General features: G+C 44.1%; 1 protein-coding gene across 1 annotated transcript; it reads right to left on the reverse strand.

Moving 5' to 3' along the window:
- Positions 1-82: 82 nt before the first annotated feature.
- rabep2 (rabaptin, RAB GTPase binding effector protein 2) lies at positions 83-22,188 on the reverse strand. Its single transcript, XM_021308499.2, has 12 exons — positions 21,938-22,188; positions 18,836-18,991; positions 17,651-17,733; positions 17,195-17,569; positions 17,013-17,108; positions 7,178-7,276; positions 4,907-5,020; positions 3,567-3,645; positions 3,433-3,444; positions 3,115-3,269; positions 919-1,035; positions 83-819 (listed from the first exon to the last, which is right to left on the reverse strand). The coding sequence occupies exons 1-12, from the start codon at positions 21,960-21,962 to the stop codon at positions 715-717; spliced, it is 1,416 nt and encodes a 471-aa protein (XP_021164174.2). The 5' UTR covers positions 21,963-22,188; the 3' UTR covers positions 83-714.
- Between the last annotated feature and the right edge of the window lie 267 nt (positions 22,189-22,455).

A 22,455-nucleotide genomic window follows, 5' to 3' on the forward strand; every position in this document is an offset into this window, starting at 1 on the left:
GAGAACTTTGTCAATGCCTGTTTGATTGTGACCTTAATGCTTGAGGGAAAAAAAATAATAATAATAATAATGTGACAACTTGTTTTTTTTTTCAGTCTTCAGTGTGTAATTAAAACAAAAACAAAAAGAAGACGTCACACTTTGACATCTCTCTACTAATATAAACGCACAGTCACGCATTTCCGATGCAAAGGCCGCTACGGGTCGTGGAGACGTGGATGCCAGGTCTACGCCTAATAAATGACAATAATAGATTCATAATTATAAACAAAATACATTTAAAAACCTTCTATTTTGCATTGCTGCATAGATCCTTATTGCATTGTGCTTGAGTGTTGTGGAGAGGTCCTTCACCTAGAAATGTGGCTTATATATGCATAATAGCTACTGCAGAGCCCCAGATGGTTTTTTTTGCTGGAGTCAAGTCCGTTTTATGAACACATTAAGTTCGGGTGTGGATTAGTGCTGTACAGGAAGGAATGTGTTACTAATAGTGATTTATTTTTAAAAACGGCTCTTCTTTCTCAAAGAAGCCGTTTTGTTTACGGAGACTGAACTGTAGCCGGTGATGGCATGACAGCAACGTCTGTGAGAAGCTCCGGGGGGGCAGGGGTGAGCCCTCTGGGGGTGTCAGCTCGGTGTGTGGACGCTGTCGGTCCAGGCGACGACGTGTCTGACGTTGGTCTTTGGTTTACGCGCCTTCTCCGCTAAAGCTCACGAGGCGTCGGCGGGCTGAGAGCCGGCCTCACCAACGCTCTCCCCCAGGACCTCCTTCACCTGGTCCAGCGTCTCCGCCTGTCGGATCAACTCCAGCTTCACCTGAGAGGGGAAAGAGGGGAGATGTCAACGCCCACAGAGTCGTGGTGTGGCGGATCTGATAGCTTACGGCTGTCCCTGAACGTCGGTTCTTAACTGTACCTGGAGAGACTGGGAGAGCTCGACAAAGTCCCTCTGCACCGCCTGGCTGGTGTCCACCTGAGAGCGAAGGCTGATCACTTGGCTTCGAAGTTCCAAACACTGCTGGTGAAGAACGGCCTGAAAGAGACGGGGACGTTAAACCCGTGTGTCCTTTAAGGGCGCGGTGGGAAGCACAGTTTTACATTACACTGTTCACTGCTCTTTTTTTTCTCTCCGATACGCCCTGAACGAAGTCCGTTATAGTCAGCCGCGTTCAGAAGTCACCTAGTTAGTAAAATAAACAGCGAGGTGGAGACCAGAGAACGCAGCAGACCGGTCGGTGATGAAGTTCTGGAGAAGTCTGAAGCAGGGTAAGGTTGTCCCACAGAGGACTCCTCAATCCATCATTTGTGTGAGGCACAACTGCAAACCTGCCAAGACCTGACCGCCCAACTAAGCTACTTAATCATTCCTCAGAGACGCAACCAAGAGGCCCAGGTCAACTCTGGAGGAGCTGGAGTGATCCACAGCTCAGGTGGGACAGTCTGTTCATCGGATAACAATAAGTCATCACGCTACAAATGGAACGAAATTAGGGAAGCCATAAACGGTCCCATTTGAAGTTTGCCACAAACCATGTAAGGCTACGTTCACACTGCAGCCTGAAGTGACCCAATTCTGATTTTTTTGCCCATATGCGACCTGGATATGATTCTTTTCATGACAGTCTGAACAACACATCGGATATTTTCAAATGCGACCCAGGCCGCTTGGATATGTGGTCCTGAATCCGATACGTATCTGATCTTTTCAAATGCGACCTGTGTCTGTATGGCCAGGTCGCATTTATCCGACCTACACGGCACTGATACTTGACAAACGTCACTAACGGTGGACCTTGTCTATGCCAAAGAGTTTGTTTATTGTGCGGTAACAAACACCTGTTGCAAGTCAATACAGCCCCACTGCAACGCGTTTACTCGCTGCTATGGCCGCTGAAGATGTGTGTTTTTTTTTTTTTTTTTTTTTTTTTTTTTTTTTTTTTTTCTTTTTTGTGTGTTTTTACGTGAGAGCGCTAAATAGATCCGTTCAGACGCACATAAAGGTTGCCTTTGTCATCAGAAAATTATGAATGAAGTCCGTATCAGTAAAGCCGCTCACGTCGCTAAAATTTGGCTCTCTTCCTTTTCGATCTTCTTAAAAAGATTGCGTTGGTAATGTGCTGCTCCGGTTGGAGAATAATGTAAAGAACGCAAGATACGCTGCAGCATTACGATCCCTGTTTACTTCCGCAAACAATGAGCACGCTTGCTACATATGACGTCATTGCATCCTCTACTGCGCATGCGGGACACTCAGGTGTATGAATGCAGTTCACACAGGAGATCACATACAAGTCGCATATATTTGGAAATGTGAACGGACACGCAAAAAAATCCGATTTCACAAAAAAAAAAAATCGGAATTGAGCATCAAGGCCTGCAGTGTGAACGTAGCCTTAGAGAGACAGCCAACGCGTAGAAGAAGGGACGGCTCTGGTCAGATGAGACCGAAACAGAAAAGAAAACCAACACTGCCTGTCATCCCCACTATGAAACACGGTGGAGGCTGCATCACGCTGTGGGGATGCTGTAAAGCTGCTCAGACGTGGATCAGAAGATGCCCTGAGCTAAAAACGAAACTATCCTGAGCACGGAACGGCTAAAGGCAACCAAAGACTGGAGAAGGTGACACGTTCTTAGTCTCCAGACGTGAAAAGTTGCACTATTTGATTTGTGCTTGGAAAAAAAAAATCTGAAAAGCACAAATCGTTTTTCTACTACGTCACAAACATGATCAGTTTTGCATCAGTCTGTTAGACGTTTGGTTGGAACGAGACAAAGCGCGTAAAAGTTGAAAGGGCTTAAACATTTTATCAACAGATTCGGCTCCATCGCACAGAACATTAGTGGGTCTCCACTTTCCTGTTATATGTAATTAGATATTCTACGTGATTAGGGGTTAATACAACACTCAGAATTTGAACAATACAAAATGAGTATGATGGCCGTTTCTGTTCTCCAATCTAATACGATAAGCATTGGTTAATGAAATATCTCTACAGCTTTACATCATAGCTCATCTCATACCGGGGCCACCCACACAAACAGCCCCCCAGACTTCACTGATGTCACTAAATAGAAATACACATTGGTTTAAAAAGCTATTTTGATTTACTTTATCGTGGCTGAGGGCTTTGTTAGTGCTCTGCAAATGAGTGAGCGCCACCCGCAGGGCTTCAAGTTCATTGCGGCAGGTAAGCAGCTCCGCCTGCAGCTGGTCCTTCAGACTCTGGATCTTCTCCGTCTCTGTCCTCAGAGTGGAAAGCTGCACTGCGGAGACGATCACAAGCGCACAGAGCCATAAATGTACAGCTATGACACAGATAACAGCACAGGGAGGACATCCCAAGCATTTAAGATGAAACGCTGACTGCCAGCTCTAACACAACAACTATAAGTGCTCGTCTGGCTACAGATAAAGCATGATACTCACCCTCTAAAACGTCTGATGACAGCAGAGGCAAGCGGCAGCAGCAGCAGCAGCGAGGCACGGAGAGAAACAAAGAAGTGCTTTCAGCATCGTGAACGTTAGCGGAATAATCACAGAATAAAAAGCCGTCCACAGACCGTTCTCCTCCGCCCGACTGTCCAGCTGCTCCCTCAGGTTGACGATCTCGATGCGAAGCCGCTCCTCACAGTGCGCCCCCTGCAGGAATAGGATGAACAATGAGTTTGCAGAGGTCCTGCGGAAAAATGCACGGGCCGTGTGGGGGAAAAAAGTTTAGGCAATATTCTAAAGCAGGAGGAAAACGACGAATGATTTTCAACTTTCTTTTTGTATAAATACGAAAATCACAAAAGTGTGGCTCTAAGTGACATCCTCCTCCTCTGAGCGCCGCAGAAATGCCTTTTGCAGCCGTTGGCGCTGCAGGGCTGTCCGGGTATGTCTTCCTCTGGCCACTTTGCCATGAAGGCCTGAATTACAGTATGTAAGTCATCACTAATAATGATGCTAGCCACAGAACCTTCCACCTGAGCTGTGGATCTCTGCGGCTCCTCCAGAGCCACCAGGGCCTCTAGGTCGTCTTAACCGGTCCGTCTTCCTCGTCTTTCTGTTGAGTTTCCTGGTCTGCGGACAAACCTCTGTGGCCTTTTCAGACTGTCTGCTGAGATTAAACTAATAACACGTAGATTCTCTTTACTGAGTGACTTCTGAACACAGCTGGGTCTCAGGAGTTTCCTAAAAGTCACCAACGTAAAGTGGTACTGCATAGCAAGGGCCAATCCATTTTATGGGTTTTTGCAAAACCATGTGTCGTTTTCCTTCTGCTTGCCATTGATGCGCTCCTTGCTGACCTGATCAAGTAAAATCCACACATCTAACTGAACACGGGGTTGTATGTTATACATCCTAAGATTTGATTTAGTTAGAAACACGGTGCCCGCAGGCAGCAGGTAGCCCCGCAAGGATCACATGTGGTGCCCTGAAGGCCGTTCTAAAACAAGCGCCTCCCTCCAGCGAGCTGCATCTACAATGTTATTTTAGTCTGTTGCTCTACTTTTGTAATCACACTTGCATTTATATAACTGTAAGGAAAAAATTACATTATCTAAAAAAATAAAATCATTGGAAATATGTTTATTGGTGAATGCTGACTCTTCAGCAATGGTAGCCCTTCAAGTAATGCAACACCGATGAAGTAGCTCCAGGTTTCAAAAAGGTTGGTGACCCCTGATGTATTACATCATTATATGAGGTCCTTAATCGCAAACTTTGCTTTAAGCAGAAAAACACCTTTCTGTTCTTGAGATTATCTAAGATTTATTTAGCATTTAACTTCCTCTAGTGAAACATCCACAAGCGGTGCTACTGTCCTTATAAATGAAATAGACTTTTTAAACCGATCGGGCAGCCTTTCTGACCGAGGCGTTGTGCATGTCAGCATCTAAGCATCTGGTAGATTTACATGCTGTGTGCCGAAGAAGGATGATCTGGGATCCAGTAAACTCTCATCAACGTCTTCTCCTTTCAGCCTGGACAGCTCACTGACCATCTTCCGCTGAGACAGCGACAACTCTGCCTGGAACCAAAAAAGAAAGAAAAAAATTAGTAAAAGTAGACGGACCTTTTCAAACACATTTTTGTTTTAATTCTACACTGCCATGGAAGAAAAGGAAATAGACGCTTTTGTGGTGTCCATGAAGAAGAAGAAGATGCTTAAACTAAGGATTTTAAAAACGTCCCGCAGCTGGAACCTTTGACAATATTCATTTTCAGAGTCTCAGAAGAGCATCAGCATCTGAAGATTGAGCATAATCCATACAATTACCCAGTGTGCTTCAGTTTATTAGGCCTGAGCAGTGAAAGAAGTGAAACCGTTCAAAGGGTTTCTCAAATGAATTAGCTCCACGGCGCCCCCCTGAGGTATTAAAAAAAAAAACACCCTTCTCCTTTACCTTACTTTATCCTCGAGGTACAAAATTTGGTACACTTGTAGAATGTCCATAGACCTTCCAAAAACTCTTTTACACCCAAGCACCACAAAAACAACAACAACAAAAAAAAAAAAACAGGAAGTCATCCATCTTGGATTGAATTTCCAATCTTGACCTGATCTTTGGCCGCTTCTACCTTTCACATTTGATTAAACTTCTTCTAGAGGTTTTGAAATATGATGCTGTAAAAGTGTAAAATCAAAATCCGGACTTTTTGTGCGTGTCTAAGGCTACGTTCACACTGCAGGCCTTGATGCTCAATTCTGATTTTTTTTGTGAAATTGGATTTTTTTGCGTGTCCGTTCACATTTCCAAATATATGCGACTTGTATGTGATCTCCTGTGTGAACTGCATTCAAACACCTAAGTGTCCCGCATGCGCAGTAGAGGACGCGATGACGTCATACGTAGCAAGCGTGCTCATTGTTTGCGGAAGTAAACATGGATCGTAATGCTGCAGCGTATCTTGAGTTCTTTACGTTATTCTCCAACCGGAGCCAGCACATTATCAACGCAATCTTTTTAAGAAGATCGAAAAGGAAGAGAGCCAAATTTTAGCGACGTGAGCGGCTTTACTGATACGGACTTCATTCATAATTTTTAAATGACAAAGGCAACCTTTATGTGCGTCTGAATGGATCTCTTTAGCGCTCTCATGTAAAAACACACATCTTCAGTGGTCATAGCAACGAGTAAACGCGTTGCCGTGGGGCTGTATTGACTTGCAACAGATGCTTGTTACCGCACAATAGTCAACCTCTTTGGTATAGCCAGGTCCACCGTTAGTGACGTTTGTCAAGTATCAATGACGTGTAGGTTGGATGAATGCAACCTGGCCATACAGACACAGGTCGCATTTGAAAAGATCCGATCTGTGTTGTTCAGACTGTCATGAAAAGATCAGATACAGGTCGCATATGGGCAAGAAAAAAAATCGGAATTGGGTCACTTCAGGCTGCAGTGTGAACGTAGCCTAAGAGGCAGGGCCAGACCTCAAAGTTTGACTTCTGGCCATAGAAATCAAAATAGCTATTGGTCCAACAAAGAAAGTCTCAAAAACACATAAACTGATTTTAAACCTTTGGTTATTAACAAAACGCTACGCTAGGCCCCGCCCCCTGAGAACAGGAAGTCTAATGTTTCCCTTGGGAAGGTCTACTATATTAGACCCCATTGACCTAATCAAATGGAGACCTCCCAGATGCATCATCAGAGCCACATCAGATTTTGTGTGCTTCATCGTGGACCACTGTTCAACACATGGATACGGTAAACTGATGACATCACTTTAGCCACGCCCATTCAGAACAATGGCCGTCTATAGGAGTTTCAAAGGCTCCATGACGTCTTAAACGCACAATGAAAAGTGCCGAGTTGAACAAAGATTCTTTAAAACACAATTTAAGGTTTATGAAACCCTTATTTGTGAGACAAAAAAAACAGTATTAAAAAAAAAAATCAAAACCATGAAATCAGCGTCAAGCATATGATATATTTAGGTCCTAATGCCTGCTTATGATACGTCACATTATTATTGCCAGGGAAACGGGTTGGGTTGTGTGTGGTCCAGGAAGTGGAGGGCCCCATTCATTCGTGAACCACCACTGCAGCAAAGTGCTGCACACCGACGGAAATACCCGGCCAAGAGTAATAAACGGTCAACCGACAGTCAAACCTGCTACGTCGCTGCAATCAACAGCTTAGTTTGCCAGTTTTGTAGCGATTAGTGTCACGTCACTCACCAGCCGGCTCTGGACCGTATTCTGCGACTGGCTGAAAGATTTCTGCAGATCCTGTAGGAGGCTTTCTGACGTCTGGACTTGAGACTGCAGCGACGACACCTGAACACCAACAAACACATCAACATGTCTTCAAATCTGCACATTTCTCTGGTGGATGAAGCAGATAAAGACTGGAGACGCAGAGACCGCGCAAGAGTTGCCTTCAATATATTGTAAAAAAAAAAACAACAACATCTAAAAGGTAAAAATGTGCAGCAAGGCTGTTCGTTGAAGTCATATTTTAAAATCTAACAGAAAATTAAGTTGTTTTTATATTTTTATATCATGCCTTATTCATTCCAAAACCAAATTGCCCAAAAAAACCTTTCATGTGACTCATTAAACTGAAAGATCACGTTGGAGTTTTTATGATTTTAACGAACAGGAGGAACATTTGAATCAGTTTTTGAGCTCGGATTAGGGCTGGACGATAATTCTACAATAATATACATCGATCCATAGACGTATATCGATGAGATGAAAAAAGGGTCAATAAAAAGTTCAATAGAATAACAGTTTTCCTTCCTTTTGCATTCTAGCCATGTAGGTTAATAATACAGCACCACCCCAACCAATCACAAACGCAGACGCAGGAACCAAGCTCCGCCCCCTTCATAGAGTTCAGAGCGCACGCGTTCTTTTTTCTTTTTTAAAAACTTGCAGTTTTGTTGAGAAGTTGGTTGAATAAAGGGTTGAGTTTGAATACTACGAAGGAGGAATAGGGCCACTCAAAAAATAAAAGTATATTCAATTCTGACTTTTTTCTCAGAATACTGATGTAACCCTCAGGTTATATATACATATATATATAACTCTTTTCTCCCATGCTTCTTAAACATTTTCTTAGATACAATGCATTGTAGACATTTTCCCTTTAAACAATAATAGTCACATTTTACTTAACTTAGTCAATGTTCTACACTCACATATTGGAGGTTTTACACACCGTAAAAGTCCATAACAGTATAGTGCATATATGTATTTTCTGCTGGTTTAAAACATGCAGTAAATGTAGCGTTTGCTAATATTTGTTATTTACTACCGTCAGTAAATGCATCAACTTTACTTGTCTTCACCCTACTGGTCAGTCAAGGGCAAAATCAAGTTTAAGCAATTTGATTGGTTGTGATGGGCCGGGGGTGGGAACTGGATGACTGTTTACGTGTTCGCTGCTGCGTACTGGCACTCGGCCGGCGGCTGTTCATGGACTAGGTTGGCTCTTTGCCGTTTTGGACTGTTTTTATTTTTAGCTAACCAGTTGGAGCTACGAATTTTTTTTCTGGGAGTTTTTGCTGGATTTTGGAGCCGCATAGCCGGACCTCGCTCAACGTTTTGCTGGATTTTGGAGCTGCAGATCCGAACCACGCTCGTGGGCTGGAATGGACGGTTGGACCGGAGTCGGAGCCTTTTGTTACCGTTTGTTTGAAACTGGTAATCCATGGTGGGGTGAGTAACCCATGCCTCGTGTTTGTTCTGGGAGCCGCCATCATTGGAACTGCTATTCTGAGGATGAATGCTAACCGAGTCCCTTCAGGCCTGCAACGTTAATAAAACTAATGGACGGTTTTACTCATTCCGGGAACTGAATGGTGTGGTTGATACCACCAGTTTGATTCATTCAGCCTTGGTTTTTGTTTTTATGTATAAGACTGGTTTAAAGGGTGGTTTTGAACAGTTCGGAGACCAAACAGTACACTAAGTGTGGTAATTAAAGTTAACTGTACTTTGCCCTTGGTTCATTACTGACCAGTATGATTTATTAAACTGGTACGTTTTCCACTTTACCATTTTGCTTTCTTATTTTATTATAAGGTCCAAGTCGCACTACATTTAGGTCTTAGTTATAGTTATTTTAGCCTTGCTTTTGTGCTCAGTTACGCACTCTATTAACAACACACACTGTTGCCATTTAATACACTATTTACTCATTGTAAAGTATTTGATAGAGTGTAGGTCAGAGAATCTAGGCGCTGTTCATAGGGGAAAACTAGAACAGTGGTTACATAAAATGGAGGCACCGCTGCGATTTTAGACCGAGTAACTGTCCTACAATCAAGACTAGAAGAATTATAATCTCCCCAAAATGGCCAACTCATCCCTTTCACTACCACCATTAGAGCTTCAGACCTGGTGCAGCGAATCAAATGTAAATCCAGCTCATGCAGTTGTTGTGAGTGGAGTTCCCATGAACACCAGTGTTGCTGATGTTGAAGAGTTAATGGAGACAGTTAAAGCTTTCGGCAGAGTACGTGTCCGAGCCCAAAAATCTGTCCCTAAACTGAATACTGACATACTGCTGTGTGAGTGTCGCAACCCAGTCGACCCTAGCAAAGCACCTCCAGAAATATTTCCCCACACAGGTGAATTACCATGGAAGCTAACTTTGCTTACTGAACCTGCTGAAAAAACAGACGAGTTTACCATAAAACTAAAAAGACTACTTGAAAGTGAAGGAAAAACATTAGCAGACATTGAGCCTTTGCTTTCCCAAGAGTCAAACCTGAAACAGGAACACCCTTCATCTATTATCCGGGCTGTTGGAGAACTGTTGGAAAAAGTGAGACCCCCACAGGAGAACAATGCGTTTCGCCGACTACGGGTTTTCTCTGGAGTTACTCCCACCCCTGCTGGGGAAGAGACACTCGAGAACTGGTTGGAGCAGGCACAATTAATGCTCGATGAATGTGATTGTTCTGTCAAGGAGAAGCGGAAGAGGATTGTTGAGAGTGTAAAGGGGCCAGCACTTGAAATAATACAAGCTTTACGCTGCAATGATCCAGATACACCCCCTCAAAGATTCTTGGAGGCAATTGAAAATGTATTTGGCACAACAGAGTCAGGTGAAGACCTATATTTTGCCTTCAGATCTATGCAGCAAAACCCAAATGAAAGACTTTCAGATTTTGTTAGAAGGCTGGAGAAAGCTCTCACCAAAGCTGTTCAAAAGGGTGGGGTTCCCCCTGCCCTAAGAGACCGTGCACGAGCTGAGCAGCTGTTACGGGGTGCTGTTGAGTCTGACATTATGCTGTTGCAGCTGCGGCTAAAAGAACGACTTCACAATCCCCCATCCTTCATGGCACTGCTAAGTGAGATACGTGCAGATGAGGATCAGAAAATACTAAGGCGGCATACTACCAGTGTGCGGCAAGTCGGTGCAGCAGACATAAAGACACCAAAGCTCTCTGAAATGGATGCCCTCAAGGATCAGATAAAGGAGCTTCGAAGCCAAGTGCAGCAGCTAACAGTAAAAGGACAAGATAGCCCTCACATAATTGGAGGAGTGCCACAAGCTGCTGCCGCCCGTTCTAATCCTGAGATGAATGTGTTAAAAGAACAAGTTCTTAGTCTCCAACACCAGCTCAGTCAACAAGCTACACCACCCATGGCTCCCGTACCTCAGGGGAGGAGCCAAAGGAATTCTTGGCGAAAAGGTAGAGAACCCACAAAGTTTGCCAGAGAGGGTTCGAATGTATTTTGCTACCGTTGTGGCGAAGATGGCCACATCGCCACCAATTGCACTTGTCCTGAAAACTCTTCCAAGGTCATCCGAAAACTAATTCAGTCAATGCAAAAATTGCAACAAAATCAAAAGGGAACCAGCTCACGGTTTTCAGAGCCAGAAAGAAAAGGTGGCCAAGTCACTGTGAGCCACGTTGGTCCTCCCACACCCAACCAAATTCCTACAGGTCTCATTGGAGCACCAACAGTAGGCCGAATTATCATTGAAGGCCAGCCTTGTGATGCATTAATGGACAGTGGTTCTACTGTTTCTATTGTATTTGAGGGTTGGTATACCCAACACCTATCTCACTTACCATTACACCCCATTTCGAGCCTAGACCTTTGGGGTCTTGGCCAGAACAGTTACCCCTACAAAGGGTTTATCGCTGCTCAAGTACAGTTTCCAGAGGATATTGTAAAAGGTGGGTCCCGGACAGTCTTAGCCTTAGTCTGCCCGGAACCGAATGGTCCCGAACAGCAGCCTGTGATTATTGGCACAAATGCACGGACTTTCATTCATGAGCCACAGTCCCAAATGGGATCAAAGAGCAACAATCTGGCACAAACTATGCGGGTACGCACACAGCCCATCCAAATGTCACCTGTGACCCCAAACAAAGCAGCAGCTTTTGTGAAATGGGTTGGACCTGGGCCTCTTACTATACCCCCTGGTTCTGGACGTACAGCTATGTGTAAGGTATCCTGCTCAGAATCTCTGGAGGACAGCATACTGGTGATAGAGACACCTGTTACCAGATCCCTTCCGGCAGGGGTACTAATGCCCTCAAGTGTGCTTTTGTCCATAGACATGGACGCAGAACACTTCCCACTGTTCCTGAAAAATGAAACTGCCAAACCCAAGTCCCTTCCTAAAGGCACGGTCGTAGCTCATGTCCATAAAGCTGACATAGTCACCCAGATACAGCCAAGCCAAGTACCTCACCAACGACTTGACCCGGCAGTCTTCAATTTTGGTGACTCCCCCATTCCTGAAAACTGGAAAGTCAGACTATCACATAAGTTGGCTGAGCGACCAGAAGTATTCTCTCTGACTGAATGGGATGTTGGACTTGCAAAAGGGGTTGAACACCACATCCGATTAAAAGATTCTAGACCATTTCGAGAACGGGTAAGGCGCCTGGCTCCCGCAGACATTGATGATGTCCGCCGACATTTACAAGAGCTTCTTGCTGCTGGCATTATTAAAGAATCTCGTTCACCATATGCCTCACCAATAGTAATCGCAAGAAAGAAAACTGGCAAAATTCGAATGTGCATTGATTACCGCACACTTAATTCCAGAACCATACCAGACCAATACACACTTCCGAGAATAGACGATGCTTTGGCCTGCCTCACTGGGAGTCGCTGGTTCTCTGTGCTCGACCTTCGCAGTGGCTATTATCAAATTGAAATGGCAGAAGAAGACAAAGAAAAAACTGCGTTCATTTGCCCCTTGGGTTTCTACCAGTTCGAACGCATGCCTCAAGGGATCACAGGTGCCCCTGCGACATTCCAGCGATTAATGGAGAAGGCAGTAGGCGATATGAATCTCCTCCAGTGTCTCGTCTACCTCGATGATCTTATTGTGTTTGGTCGTACTCTAGAAGAGCATGAAGAGCGCCTTCTGAAAGTGCTCGACCGCCTGAGAGAACAAGGTTTAAAGCTGTCCATTGATAAGTGCCAATTTTGCCAACCCCAAGTCAAATACGTTGGTCACATTGTGTCCGCCGCTGGCGTCGCAACAGACCCTGACAAGATAAATGCAGTGGCAAAGTGGGAACCTCCAGTGAACCTAAAATCACTGCAGTCCTTTTTAGGGTTCTGCGGTTATTACCGCAAGTTCATCGCCAACTACTCTGCCATAGTCAGGCCCCTCACAGACCTTACAAAGGGGTACCCACCAACACAAAGGAAACAAAAGAAAAATGAGGGCTTTGTCACACCATACTATCACCCCTCTCAGCCATTTGGCGAGCGATGGACGCCTGAATGCACTGAGGCATTTAAAAAAATTATTCAGTGCCTCACTCATGCCCCAGTCTTGGCCTTTGCGGACCCAACAAAGCCGTACATCCTTCATGTTGATGCCAGTCTTGACGGGCTTGGAGCGGTCCTTAACCAGGAGCACTCTGATGGCGTACGCCCTGTTGCATTTGCTAGTCGCAAATTGAGCCAGTCAGAGAGAAACTACCCTGTTCACCAACTAGAATTCTTGGCGTTGAAGTGGGCAGTCGTGGATAAGTTCCATGATTATCTTTATGGGGCCCGCTTCACTGTGAGGACAGATAATAATCCCCTCACTTACGTACTCAAAACCGCCAAGTTGAATGCAACAGGTCATAGGTGGCTAGCCGCCCTCACCACTTACAACTTCGACATCCAATACAAACCCGGCCGAGACAACGTGGATGCTGATTGGTTGTCCAGAAATGCCATAGATGGTGAACGCGGCTGGAGAATAATACCCCCCTCGGGAGTTAAAGCTCTTTTCCACCCTGTGGACAGAACTCAGTCCTCAGAGCATCCAGAACGGTTTATTGACCAACTGGGGGCCAAGCCAAGTGCTGTTCCTGACGCATATGCTTGTTTTACTCACCTGCAGTTCAGTCCTATGGAGAGACTAAGCAAAGTGGAGCTGGCCCAAGCACAAGACCTAGACCCTGTAATAGGTCCAGCCAAGAAAGCAGTTCAGGTTGGGGTCTGGCCCACAAACAAACATCCTGAGTTATTGCTTCTGCAAAAGGAAAGTTCAAAACTCCTGATGAAAGATGGCCTGTTACACCGAAAAGTTTCCAGACCTTCAGGCCTCCAGAACTTACAACTTGTTCTCCCAACTCAGTTCAGACCACAAGTACTCAGAGCTCTTCACGATGAGTCAGGGCACCTTGGAGTTGATCGCACAGTTGAGTTACTGAGAGACAGATTTTTCTGGCCCAAGATGGTCTCTGATGTTACAGACTACATCAAGAATTGTGGCAGGTGTGTTGCCCGCAAGACCCTACCTCAACGGGCTGCACCACTAAACCAAATTACAAGCAGTGGCCCTCTCGACCTAGTTTGCATAGATTTTTTATCTATTGAGCCTGATTCGAAGGGAGTGTCCAATGTTCTCGTGGTCACAGACCATTTCACCCGATATGCCCAGGCCTACATCAGCAAAGATCAAAAAGCCTCAACCGTTGCCAAGATTTTGGTTGAGAAGTTCTTTGTTCACTACGGGCTGCCTGCGAGGATTCACTCGGATCAAGGGCGTGATTTTGAGAGCAGGTTAATCAAAGACCTTCTACAGATGTTGGGCATAAAGAAGTCTAGGACCACTCCTTATCACCCCCAGGGTGACCCACAACCGGAGCGTTTTAACCGCACACTCCTATCTATGCTGGGCACGCTCAATCCCTCTCAAAAGCAAAAGTGGAGTCAACATATCAGTTTGCTGGTTCACGCTTACAATTGTACGCGAAACGACGCTACCAGTTACTCACCATACTACCTCATGTTTGGTCGTGAGGCTCGTCTGCCCATTGACTTATGCTTTGGAACGTCTCCAGATGATAAAGACCACCAAAGTTACCTTCAATATGTTGAAAAGCTAAAAGCAGAGTTGCAAAAGGCTTACAAACTGGCGCAAGAAGTTGCAGACAAGAACCATCAGCGCAACAAAAGATACTATGACACAAGAGTAAGAAATCAAGTTCTGGAACCAGGAGACAGAGTACTTATTCGAGCTACCGGCGTGCCTGGCAAGAATAAACTTGGAGACAAGTGGAACTCAAGCCCCTATACAGTGGTTGAAAAATTGCCAAGCCTGCCGGTTTACAAGGTAAAGTCAGAAAAAGGCAGAGTTGTTGTCAAAACTTTACATCGTGACCATCTGCTACCTATTGGACAGCTGGTTCGGTTCCCTGTTAATCATGAAGAGAAACCAGAGTACCACCGACCAGAAACAAGGTCCTCAGCAGAGACCAAGACCAACACGCATGATGACAGTGCAATGCAAAGTACTGACAAGGAAATTATGTCTGAGGCAGAGGAAGACGATCTGTGGTACCTATCCACTGCTCAAAGAGAGTCTGTTTCCCAAGCACTCGATCTCCTTGCAGATCACTTCAACCGACAAGAGTCTGCCGTCATTACAGACCCAACAGCTTCAAACAGTGCTTGTCCGACAGAGCCTATGAGTGCTGTTACCTTCTCAGAGGCTGAGGAGGAACCAGAGGTTAGGCAACTGCCTGATGACCCTGTGGCGGACACAGGTCTAGCTGGGGAAGCGCGTCCTTTAGCTAGTCAGTCTGAAAGCAATGCAGAGCCCCTCGGTGATCATCAGTCACGTCGAGAAATTAAACCAGTCATTCGGCTCAGTTATGACAAGCCTGGACATTCCATTGACAAGCCGTTTGTGATAGTACATCGTGGAGTGAGAATCACCATGGGAAGGAGGAGCCATGTCCCTCTGGTCCATTGTGTGCGTCCTGTAGTTTAGCTGGGGTTTTCTGACAAGTAATTTAGCCACCTACGGGTAAATTGATTTGTTATGCACAGATAGTCCGATGAGGGCATCTGGACTTTTAGAAGGGGGAGGATGTAACCCTCAGGTTATATATACATATATATATAACTCTTTTCTCCCATGCTTCTTAAACATTTTCTTAGATACAATGCATTGTAGACATTTTCCCTTTAAACAATAATAGTCACATTTTACTTAACTTAGTCAATGTTCTACACTCACATATTGGAGGTTTTACACACCGTAAAAGTCCATAACAGTATAGTGCATATATGTATTTTCTGCTGGTTTAAAACATGCAGTAAATGTAGCGTTTGCTAATATTTGTTATTTACTACCGTCAGTAAATGCATCAACTTTACTTGTCTTCACCCTACTGGTCAGTCAAGGGCAAAATCAAGTTTAAGCAATTTGATTGGTTGTGATGGGCCGGGGGTGGGAACTGGATGACTGTTTACGTGTTCGCTGCTGCGTACTGGCACTCGGCCGGCGGCTGTTCATGGACTAGGTTGGCTCTTTGCCGTTTTGGACTGTTTTTATTTTTAGCTAACCAGTTGGAGCTACGAATTTTTTTTCTGGGAGTTTTTTGCTGGATTTTGGAGCCGCATAGCCGGACCTCGCTCAACGTTTTGCTGGATTTTGGAGCTGCAGATCCGAACCACGCTCGTGGGCTGGAATGGACGGTTGGACCGGAGTCGGAGCCTTTTGTTACCGTTTGTTTGAAACTGGTAATCCATGGTGGGGTGAGTAACCCATGCCTCGTGTTTGTTCTGGGAGCCGCCATCATTGGAACTGCTATTCTGAGGATGAATGCTAACCGAGTCCCTTCAGGCCTGCAACGTTAATAAAACTAATGGACGGTTTTACTCATTCCGGGAACTGAATGGTGTGGTTGATACCACCAGTTTGATTCATTCAGCCTTGGTTTTTGTTTTTATGTATAAGACTGGTTTAAAGGGTGGTTTTGAACAGTTCGGAGACCAAACAGTACACTAAGTGTGGTAATTAAAGTTAACTGTACTTTGCCCTTGGTTCATTACTGACCAGTATGATTTATTAAACTGGTACGTTTTCCACTTTACCATTTTGCTTTCTTATTTTATTATAAGGTCCAAGTCGCACTACATTTAGGTCTTAGTTATAGTTATTTTAGCCTTGCTTTTGTGCTCAGTTACGCACTCTATTAACAACACACACTGTTGCCATTTAATACACTATTTACTCATTGTAAAGTATTTGATAGAGTGTAGGTCAGAGAATCTAGGCGCTGTTCATAGGGGAAAACTAGAACAGTGGTTACACTGAGAAAAAAGTCAGAATACAGAATTCTGACTTTAATCCCTGAATTCTGACTTTAATCCCTGAATTCTGACTTTAATCCCTGAATTCTGACTTTAATCTCTGAATTCTGACTTTAATCCCTGAATTCTGACTTTAATCTCTGAATTCTGACTTTAATCCCTGAATTCTGACTTTAATCTCAGAATTATGAGAAAAAAGTCAGAATTGAATAGATTTTTTTTAATGGCCCTAATCCTCTTCCGTAGAATTCATTGTTTGTGTGTTCTGTATCTAACAATAGGTTGCTAAGCAACAGCATAAAATGGCCAGGGCTGCACTCAACATGTACGTTGTTAATTTGTTGATTGTTATCGATATGGATCAATATTATTTCTATTTTCTCGATGACCTTGTTTTCTATATCGTCCAGCCTTATGTCAAGAGAAAATTGATTGATTGGCTGAAGCATTAGTTAGGACGGCCAATCAGAGGAGTGTGCCCCACCTGTTTGTGGGTCTGCTGGGTCTGGGCATCCAGCTCTCTCTCCAGCTCCTCCTTCTCCACCTGCAGCCGGCTCACTTCCCCCCGCAGCTCCGACAGCTGCCGAACACACCACATTTACTACAACCCTCCCAACCCGCCACCACCCTAAAGCTGAGTCAGGAAGCAGCCGCGGTCTCGGGCACCTGCGCGTTGAGGGCGTCCCAGTCGCTGTGCGTTACTAGCCGGTGTCCAGCCGGCGGCAGGTAGATGGCCTCAGGAACCAGCGTGCCCGTGGAAACCAGCGACTCGGTGTCTTCCTGAGCGAGGAGCTTCCTGGGCAGAGACGGCGTGTCTAAGGAGAAGGAGGACAGCGAGGCCGAGTCACAGTTCTGCAAAGAGAAGTAGCTCTCCGCCGAAAGGGGCGACCCCTCCTCTGGCGCCGCCTCCAGCTCCGCCGGTCGGCTCGGCGTTTGGTCCCCTGATGAGGCCGCTCCCTCCTCCCTGGAGCTGTTCACGACCGAGGCAGGAGACTCATCAGGGGAGACGTCCGCTTCGCCACGGGCCTTCCTGTTGCTGGTCTAACGGGCACAGAGCAGCAAACGATCAGCAACTCAGCATAAAAATTTACTTTTTTAGTTTAAAAAGGGATGCAAACTGACCGCGTTGTGTCCGCTGGTTCTCCTCCAGTCTACGGGCTGGGACTGCAGCACGGCTATCCTGGCTTCATACTGGGCTGCAGTCTCTGAAAACAGGGCGTTCAGGATTAAACGAGGATGTTTCTACACAGTCAGCGCTCTGATGAACGTTTAGTTTCAGTTGCTGTCAACAGAAAAAGTTTTTTTTTTTGTGATTTTAATGATTTACTTGTAAATGAAAACAGAAAACAACCAAAAGTTGAACTCAGTTGTGGCCGAATCAGCTACAGCTTGATCATCTGTTGCTGTATGAAGTTATGTTACTTAGACACAAATTGGATTTTAAAATTATAAAATTACCAGAAGAGGAAATCCCGAACAAAGAAAGCAAAATTATGTCTACTTCTCAGGTGTGAACCAAAGATTTTCATGCTTAAACCAAAGAGTGTAAGAAGAATCAACAAAAGCTGATCACTAAGACCAAAAGTTGTCTTTTTCATTAATCGAACTAAGATCTGCTCACTATTCACTGTAAACTGGAATAAACTAATGTGTTATAAAAGCAAAAATACAAAACCAGTTCTACTCTAGGAACAAATTTAAAAAAAGCTTAGTTTAAACAAAGGAATAAACCTTCAAAATATTAACTGAAATGTCTAAAATCTAAGCTTAATTAAAAGTTAATTAGTCTCTCGGGACCCTAAGAAAGTGGATTTGTGGCCTAATTTTCATGTCGAACTTTGAGAGGGAAAAGAAAAAGGATATTCATCAAAACCACCAGCTTTCAGCACCAGAACCGCTCAATAGAGCGTGTTACTGGGTCGTACGCGGCTCTTCTGTCCCTCACACAACAAGCTCGTGTAACATTTATCACATCTGGATCGTCTGAAACGCTCATCGTCCCTCTCTAAGTTGACGATCCTCAGGTTTGGTCTGAGGCTGAGCTCCGCAACCAGAGTTTCCGGGAGCGAAACGTCACGAGAGACGGACTATCTGATCAGAAACAGGTTATTCAGATTTGCTTTTCTTAAAAAAAAAAAAAAAAAAAAACTCTCTCTGGACTCCAGTGTCAACAAGTCATTGCATCGACTGTGACTGGGATCTCGGGCTGCGTAAGCGTGACTATTTCTCTAAAGCATCTCTCATCATTGCAGCATTTGTACTCTGGAGTCAAGCGGCAGCCCGAGCCGAACGCAGCCAGCTCCTGACCTCTGAGAGCCTCCTGCAGAGACTGGATCTCCTCATCGCATTGTTTCTGCAGCTCGGCCAGTTCCTCCTGTTTGCTCAGCTCGCAGATCGTCGCCACGCCCTGCCAGTGCTCCACCTGAGCTCGGCACTCGGCTAGCTGGGCTTGCAGGCTCTCCGCTGCAAACGACACACAGGGGTTCATCATTTCTGACACTCGTTGACAGCCCTGAAAACGATCAGGAAGCATATTAATCTGTTACTGCAGCGGCATGATGTGCCACTGGAAATGTTATTCTATTCTCATTTTCATATGTTATTTAATTTATTGTCATACTTTTATCTTTTTATTTCATTAGTTGTTGATTTGGGGGTAGGGATGACATTTATTAAAATACTGACATCTTTTTAATACGGGCCTTTTCCCCCACTACATGTACTCAAATGACTAACGGGACTTTTCTTATTTTTCAACAGGTTATGCCACTACACTAAAACATCAATTTACTTTCAGACTTTTCATACATCTTTACTCGGAAAATGGAAAAGCAGTCGTCTTTTATTACTGACACTTTCCGCTTGCACTTTAATTTCCTGGTAAAAAGCGGGCCGCAAACACCCAGCGGCCTTTGGTCGAAAGCATGGGCGGCACCGCAGTGGTCAAACCTGGCTATATAAGGCAAGCTTTCTTTGCTGAGAGACCCATGCCTTGTTCTCGCAGCTGACAAAAAAAACAGATCTACGTAAAGAACATAGAAAACAATCGATCTAAAAACAAACAAAGTATGTGTTGCTTTCAAAAAGGCAAGAGGCTTAAGTATCCTAGTCATGTTCCCGATCTCCACAGCTTACGACATCTGAAGGACATCGTCTTATTCCTTATTTGCTGCGGGGCCAAAAAATTGCTGACCTCTGCAATTTGGAAATGTGTTTTTTTTGTTTTTTTTTTATTGCGATTATATTGCAAATGTGATTAATTGTTACAGTGTTAAAAATGAGCCATTGGTGCCGTAAAAACCCAGAAAAAGAGTGAAACAAAAATATTTGATGTTTGGTTTATTACTGAGCAGGTAAAAATGTAAACATTTCAAAATAAAGTAATTGTCATGTTTGAATTTTTTTTTTGGGAAACTTTTATACTTGTAGCCCCAGGAACATCCCAGTTTGATTTTAGCTTCTTTTTCAACGTTGGCAGAATGTTTGCTTTCATTTTCACTGAGATCTAAATGTTAGATTAAGGCAAACCAACAACACAGGATGCTAATAAAGCATAATGTGCCCATCATTTCTGCTTTCAAGTCTCCTCGAATAAAAACACAAAGATAACAAGAACATTAAGATCACACTGCGTAGCCGGCGAAAGGAAAGAGGAAGAGTATTTTTGAGTTTTAGAACTGAAACAAAGCTGCAGGTGTTAACACGCTGTTACACTTTGACGGATTTTCTCAATAATTTAGATCTAATTAAATGATCCTAAACTTTTTCAGCTCATGATATAGAAAGCAGTATTCCATTAAGATCTAAAAAACGTCTCTTTGTTAACGTTTGCACTTTAAAAACTAAATATTGAAGTTAATCTGATGACCACAGCACTTTTTTTTTAAACCAAATACCACAGTTTACGTCAGAGCCCCATAGTGTCAGCATTTTAATAAATCTTATTTAGAAAAACTGAAACCTTATTTCAGTGTAAAGTTTCCATTTTCAGACCCAACAGTAAGGTTACAGTTTAAGAGAAAATGCACTCAGTGAAAGGTTTCTTTAAGTTGAGCCGCTAACATGCGGATGAAGCAAGTACTGGTAGGTCCGGTGCAGGATTCCAGATCTAATTGGTAAACATTGGCACCATGACTGCCATTAGGTTTCATGATGAAATCCTTAGACCCATTGTTAGACCGTTCGCTGGTGCAGTGGGTCCTGAGTTCCTCCTGGTGCATGGGAATGCCAGGGCTTGTTACTAAATTGAAGAATGAAGTCCTCCTTGCCCCAGGTGAGACACTTCAGATATTGTTTCTGGTTTAGGATTGCCTTAACACGAGGGATCTGACCACTGTAGCTGCGCGGCCTGGATACATCCGTGGCTCAGTTTATGCCTTTTGAATCTCCCCCAAAAAAGTCCCGAGTGGGCTTCAGCATCCTCTCAAGGCTCCTTTTGGCCACACGTTTTCCTTCCACAAAATTTTCCACTATTATGCTCGAATACAGCACTCTGCCAACAACCAGCTGGAACAGCTGTCAAGTCAAGCACTCTGATAGGGGGGATTACAAAACAAATTCCCAATAAACTATATGTCGGGGTTTTATTAGCTTTAACCCACAAAATTTGAAGAAATGGGCCTTTTTAAAAGGGGTTCATTGGGATCGACTCATAACATCCGACTAACTGCAAAATGGCTTTTATCTGAAAGCGTGTTTGCAGCATTTATGGAGACCTGAGGTATTTTACTTTACTCAATGTTATCTGCAACATTCTTCCAGGACCTGAATCACTGCATTCATCTGACCTGCTAAATAAGTTGCACTGCCCCATACAGAAATAAATAAATTAATTAATGAATAAAAAAGTTACCAAACCGTACAGAGAAACGTTTTACAGTCCTGAAACCTCACCGGTAAACAGTTTTTTTTTTTTTTTTTTTTTTTTCTTAAATCATCCTTCAGAAACATGTCTTTATGGTCACTTCCGCTTCTGATTAGTTTCTGAATCGCTTCTCTTTTTTTCTTTCTTTTTTTTTTAGCTTCGCTTAAATAGTTTAAAACGAATATTTAAAGAAACTTTACAGCAGAAAATAAGTATTTTTATTTTACTATTTTTTTTAAAAGCAATCTATTTTGTATAAAGAGAAAAACAGTATGGGGGAAAAACCCGATCGTTAAAACTTGGTCTGATTGGAGTCAGTGTGTTAGCTTGTTGCGTTAGCCGCAGCTAGCCGCCGCAGTTCATTTCCAATGATCGATCATGCTAACAGGCCGGTTACCTGTCGACCTCCAACACCAACAGCCTCAGGTAGACACTAGAAACAGGCTAGCAGCAGCAACTAATAAAAGCCAACGCCATTCATCTGACAGCACCGCGGGGCAGCCTCTCTCAGGGCAGATTAAAGTCAAACCTGTTGCGTTTACTACCTGCGTCTTCCTTCTCCGAGCTCATCTTCTCCTCAGACCGCTCCGGGACATCGGCGAGGAAAAAAAATTATAACAATAATAATAATAAAACAGCACGTCTATTAGGAGCTCCCGGAGTGGTTTTCAGACATTTTGTAGGAGGGCGAGGGTTTGGTGAGGACAGCGTCAACACAACAGTGGGAAGTTCAGGAAACAACTTTCCCCGGTCCGAGCGTGCGGAAAACACGTCAACGTCCTTCCTGTTCACAGGGGCCTGACCCTGGATGCCAGGAGAGCCATCAAGGGACAAGGCAGGACAATGTGCTGGCCTTGGGGACATTTTAGAAACTGAAATTACTTCTGTTGTATTCAGGGTAATCTGACAATGTATTTAATCCTGGGTTTCTACTTTTTATTTGTTTATTTTTTTTAATTAAAACATTTTTAAGAGTCCAGCCCTCGTTTCAAGGCAAGGCAAGGCAAGGCAAATTTATTTATATAGCACAATTCAGTACAAGACAATACAAAGTGCTTTACAT

Source organism: Fundulus heteroclitus, unplaced genomic scaffold (genome assembly GCF_011125445.2).
Source record: "Fundulus heteroclitus isolate FHET01 unplaced genomic scaffold, MU-UCD_Fhet_4.1 scaffold_48, whole genome shotgun sequence".
Taxonomy (NCBI): Eukaryota; Metazoa; Chordata; class Actinopteri; order Cyprinodontiformes; family Fundulidae; genus Fundulus; species Fundulus heteroclitus.